This window comes from Saccostrea cucullata, unplaced genomic scaffold, assembly GCF_032062105.1.
Source record: "Saccostrea cucullata isolate Sc308-1 unplaced genomic scaffold, CSIRO_AGI_Scuc_v1 ctg4363, whole genome shotgun sequence".
NCBI lineage: Eukaryota > Metazoa > Mollusca > Bivalvia > Ostreida > Ostreidae > Saccostrea > Saccostrea cuccullata.
In genome coordinates this window covers 498-5,751 of record NW_026931017.1, presented here as the reverse complement: position 1 = coordinate 5,751, position 5,254 = coordinate 498, and the positions used below count along the sequence as shown (strand labels likewise).

The following is a 5,254-nucleotide window of genomic DNA, read 5'->3' as shown; positions in this document are numbered from 1 at the left end:
ACCTGTATGAATGGTATTCACAAAGAATTTTTGAGTTCCTGCAGAAATTCTAATAAGCTTTTGTTTACGTAATCAAAATACATAATGGAATTAATTTTTAAAAATGGAGTACATGAAGTTTAACATCACTATAAATGAATAACATACATCGATTTATTTTTTTCAAAATCAACATCTGAAAAAGTATAGGTAAAAGTTCTTAGGAAATATCGGTAAATGATTTTGAATTAAATAATACAAAAAAAACATACCACTCTGTAGGAACAAATAGGGATTTTTACAAAGAGAATATATAAACATTTGTATATCTTTTTCCAAAGGAATATGTTTTATCATGTATTTTGGGGCATAATGAACAAAGTTTAAAATAGATAACTAAAGAACATTGCAGATATCGATTTTAGTTTTTTTTAAAAAAGAACTTCAAGTTTATTATCAATGGACAAGTGATAGCTTTTTTTCACTGAGGGGATAACTATACTTTGTGGTAAGTCGTATTTAGATGTTCTGTTAGAGGACCAGCATCTGTCTCCATGTTGAAAATCTGGTGTAATGTGTCTCCTTCTCGTTTGAAACTTCTCTTTACCTGAAAAAAAAACACATTGAAATTCACTTTTTAAAATATTTTTCAATTTAATTTTTAAACCAATCTGATATGTTAAAAACATCTGTACTGAAAAATCAATACAAATCTGATTTTCTTTCATGAACAACTACTTATATGTCATTAGTCTTTAGGACAATGCATAAAATCATAAACAAGAAAATATTTAATATCTGTGTGTTTGTTATTCGTCAGCTCAGACTACTTAACATTTCAACAAATTGACTTTTAAGATAACATCTTTCCAATGAGAATAAGGAAATTCTTTTTTAATTTTTTTTTCAATTTCTGCAGCTACCTTTATCATTTTGCAGCCATCGAAAAATATCTTCCTTCGAATATCGTTTGATTCCAATTCAATGCTTTGTCCCTCAACCGTTCCCTCTTGGATTTCACTGATAGCTATATTTAGATGGAATGGAGAAAATCTTTTATGAAATATTACGATCAATGCATGGAAGCATAATTTAAACCAGCACTTACTAGTATTTGTTTCTTCTAAAGTATTTATGTAATCTTAGAATTAAATTTAAACTAAATAAGCATTTTAAATAAAGCCATAACCTTCTTTCTTGGAATACAAGTACTCACCATTGTTATGGGCGGCTATCCAAGCTATTTCGTTTGTGCCGGGTTTAATTTTAAGAAATCCTAATTCTCTGTGATGTGGCCTGCTTGTTTTCTTATTGATAGAATAAAGGCTACAAGAACACAGACAATGCATTTATTTGATAGGTTAACAAAGTTGTAAAAGCCAATAACCGGAAACTAAAACATTCAATTAATATGACAAATAAATATTTTAGTTGTCATTGTATACTGTATTATAAGCTAAATGCTGCTGTAGTCCTTGAGTATTTGGTACAGTAGTATCTTTATGGCAATACTGAAAAATCACGTACATGTATTTTCTTTGGTTAAAGGGGATTTTATTCCGTGGTTGAAGCAGGAAATTCTTAGATTTACTATAAGTTTCAATTTTTTCAGTTTCATGGGGCACATGAATTTGGAGATCTCTTCTAACAACAAAAATTACAACAAATAATATAAACAAAAATGATATTTTACTGTAAATGTAGATTATACATCAATGATAAAGATACTGCCACCACTACTGTCAGACAAAGGAAAACAATCAGACAAACAAACAAACCTAAATTGAAGCATTGGCTGACCAACGTGAAAGAACTCTATTTCATCAGTATATTCAAAAGGTCCACTGATTGGGCAGGTGCCCTTTCCTTCGCCTTTCCATTTTCCTATCAACCACTCTAAAGGTTTCAATGCATCGTGCATCGGAGAATCTGTAAAATTTAATGCATTAAAACACATAATTTGGTATATAATGTACGTTTACCAAAGTGGCATGCATTCATATACGATAAAGCTATTGTCAGTGAGCCATTTATAGCCATGTAAGACATTTTTTACAGTTTTGAATTAATTATCACTGAATTGTTCCTCAATCGGATTTTAAGGTCAGAAGATACGTTCCTCAAATATATGTTTTGTATATTTTTGAAATGAATGAAAACTATTCAAATATTTTGATATTTTGTTCTTGTTTGAAATGTACATGTACAGTTCTGCAGCTAATAACAACTACTGGTATAAGTCTATAATTACCTCTAAAATCTGTCATCCTTCTTTTTTTTCCTTTAAAATCACTTTTGTCTTCTGAAATTAAATCATAACCAGTTAACAAAATAATGTACTTTTCAAAACAACACGAAGTCATCTAACACCAGACTTGATAAAATGTAGTTTCTTTGCCTTCTGGGTACTTTGTAATTCTATCAAATACAAACAATGTAAAAACCATTATAGATTTCAACAAGAAATACGTTATATATGTAGATGCATCCTATGAGTGGCTTATCCAGCTTATTCATGTATGAGCGTTTGAGATAAGAATTTTTAATCGTCAACCCGACCCTAAGTTAATTATGGTGCAACATAGCGTTATCATTTGCATACAAATGTGGTTTTTGTCTCCCTTTTGATTCAATACCCATGAGAGCTCTACTGTGAATATATAAAAAAAACAATGCAAGCTATTGACAAACAAGTTGAAGAAACAATGATATCACCATTTTTCTTTAAAGTCATCATTTTGCATCGATACAATGATCTTTTCAGCAAATACAATTTATCTTTAAATACTATAATTCGAATGTTGACAGACGTTTTTTTAACATTAATTGTTCGGCCATTATTTACACACTGAACTCTCTACAGCTATTATCCGTTCTCCCAGTCATAAGCACACGGTAGGTCTGACCAATTGACAGGGGATTCTCACTTCTCCATGACACCTGATCTCACCTGTGATGACCTTAGAGGTCCTTGTTTGCTCTGCTCTAGATTTATTTATTTATTTTATAATAACCTTATGAACTTGATAACGGGTTTTATCTCCTTTTTCCCCATTGTAAAGTAGGTTTTCATATCTTACTCTTATTTCAAATTTTCTTTAATATCAGTAAGTACATTGTATCTAGTGTTAAAGAAGGATCATGTAGTAAACTCTAACGTGAATTAGGTCATTGGACGGCACATACTGATTTTTTTTTTTGGTTGTTGTTGTAAACAATGATTTCATAGTTACCAAAAAAATCCGGTTTTAACAAGAGAGGATAAATGATGAGCTTGCATATTTCCATTGACTCGAGCCATTTTTTTTTTTAATCTCAAAAAGGGAAACAGGAGCAAACTACACTGTAGGGATTATGTTTTCTATCCGTCTGTCTGTTTTTCAGTTTTTGTTTATTTGTTCTTTTTTTTGTTTTGTTTGTTTTTTGTTTTTTTGGGTTTGATTTTCTTGGCTTTTTCAGAAAATTATACGTCTGCAGATATTGAACTGATTTCTGGTATCGCGATACTGGTTTACATCCACCAGTAACCGATCAAAGTTTGCATTTCAATAGTTTCAATGCAAAAACTTGTGTCAGAATTACATGTATAGCATTTAATTAAAATGAGTAGCAATCCCAATGCTTTACTTCCCCGTTTTCTTCTTTAAAAGAGACAAACAAAAGCCTTTATATTTTGAAAGAAAAATATTTTCAAAAAGATATTTTCAATGATATTTTAACAGAGACTGTTAACAATAGAACTCAATAAGGGTACAAATCAGTTGCAACGAGGTATACGAGGGTCATTCAAAAAGTTCGTAGACTTTTGCCCTAACTTTTTTATTTAACGTCATATTATATCCAAATTTGGTACAAATATTTAAATAACAGATTCAAATAATTTGAGTAAAAAAATTGGAATGTATCTTCATATTTATTAAAATAACTAAGGATTTAGAACAGCAAAAATGGGGCCACGGAGCACCGTGGAAATTGAGTAATTTACTAATTTTCACTTTATAGTATTTACAGCTATACCTCTAATAAATGGAGCTGAAACGAAATAAAATTTACATGTTTAAATAAAGTATTGCTGTATTGATTAAAATGTAATCAGGTTATATGATATGTCGCTCCATTTAAAAGATATCAGTTTCTAAATACATATGGACCCATTAAAAAAAGCAAAAAAACATGACGTTTGAGGACGTCACGGAGCAGCAAGTAGCAATAAAATTGTACTTTACATTCGGAAAACTTCTTCTACAAACTTAAAAAAATTCGTATAGACCAGGATCCGTATGAAAAATAATCTGTGTATATGTATTCAATGGAAAAAACAATTTTTGAGTGGTAGCGGGTTTGAATCGGACGATGGGTTGTCTGCAAAGAAACAGGTTAAAGTTAAAAATATTGTCGAAAGAGTTAAGAACGTCATTGAACGTGATGTGTGCTTCACTGTTGCAGAATTAATAGAGTTACATGGTAAATTAAAGAATTTGAAAACAGTGACATTCTTATTCAAGCTATATTTGTACAATTGTTCGCAAACTAGGTGTTAAGTGTTATGGATATGATTTTTTGAATGGAGAAGACGCTACAAACTGTGTTTGAAATTAAGAAAATTAGTATAATTTTGACAAACTTTCTCAACGTTGTCTTTGACGTTACAATGTTGGTTAACCGTGCTCCGTGGTAACAAAACATCCTGGTTTACATTTTGGCTAACATGAGTTCTATTTAATCAAATGGAATGAAACTTCACACTTCGGCAAAATAAATGTTTATGTTTACAAAAATGTGTTGATCTATAATTTTGTAGTAATCATATGGCGATGAGAAGCATTGTCTACGTATTTTTTGAATGACCCTCGTAAATTAACTGATTTTACAATTATTTTTTAAATCAAAGTTGCATAGCAATAGGAATCGAAGATTTGCGCTGACGTACCTTATAGTGTTGCTCGCTCCTCGTCTTCTCTAAAGAAGAAGATTATATTACGTCTCTGGTCAATGTGCTACGGAATACCACTCTAATACTTAATTCAAGGAAGTTATTATGGAGTTATAAATTATCATAAAGCCAAAACCTAGAACTTGAAAAAAATGAGACGCATATAGAACAATAAGTACTTGAAGTTTAACATCAAAATAATGCTTTGGTAGTAGTAATAAACAGTTACTAATGATTCATTAATCTAAGGAGCAGTTGACCAGCCTTTGAGCAATGGTAAAACTATTATTTCATGAATATTTGTAGAATATACGTTTCTGATTTTTTTTTTAATTACAAACC

General features: G+C 30.5%; 1 protein-coding gene across 1 annotated transcript; it reads right to left on the bottom strand.

The window, feature by feature from the left end:
- Positions 1-135: 135 nt before the first annotated feature.
- LOC134231055 (peroxynitrite isomerase THAP4-like) lies at positions 136-4,960 on the bottom strand. The gene is made up of 6 exons (XM_062712960.1): positions 4,910-4,960; positions 2,231-2,281; positions 1,758-1,908; positions 1,196-1,305; positions 903-1,006; positions 136-586 (listed from the first exon to the last, which is right to left on the bottom strand). The coding sequence occupies exons 2-6, from the start codon at positions 2,244-2,246 to the stop codon at positions 476-478; spliced, it is 492 nt and encodes a 163-aa protein (XP_062568944.1). The 5' UTR covers positions 2,247-2,281; positions 4,910-4,960; the 3' UTR covers positions 136-475.
- Positions 4,961-5,254: the final 294 nt, after the last annotated feature.

Bases quoted from the DNA above. Each gene is read 5' to 3' on its own strand.
- LOC134231055 (XM_062712960.1), bottom strand. The intron at 1,007-1,195 runs GTGAGTACTTGT...ATCTAAATATAG, and splicing joins GATAGCCGCCCATAACAATG to CTATCAGTGAAATCCAAGAG. The intron at 587-902 runs GTAGCTGCAGAA...TTTTTTTTTCAG, and splicing joins ATGGCTGCAAAATGATAAAG to GTAAAGAGAAGTTTCAAACG.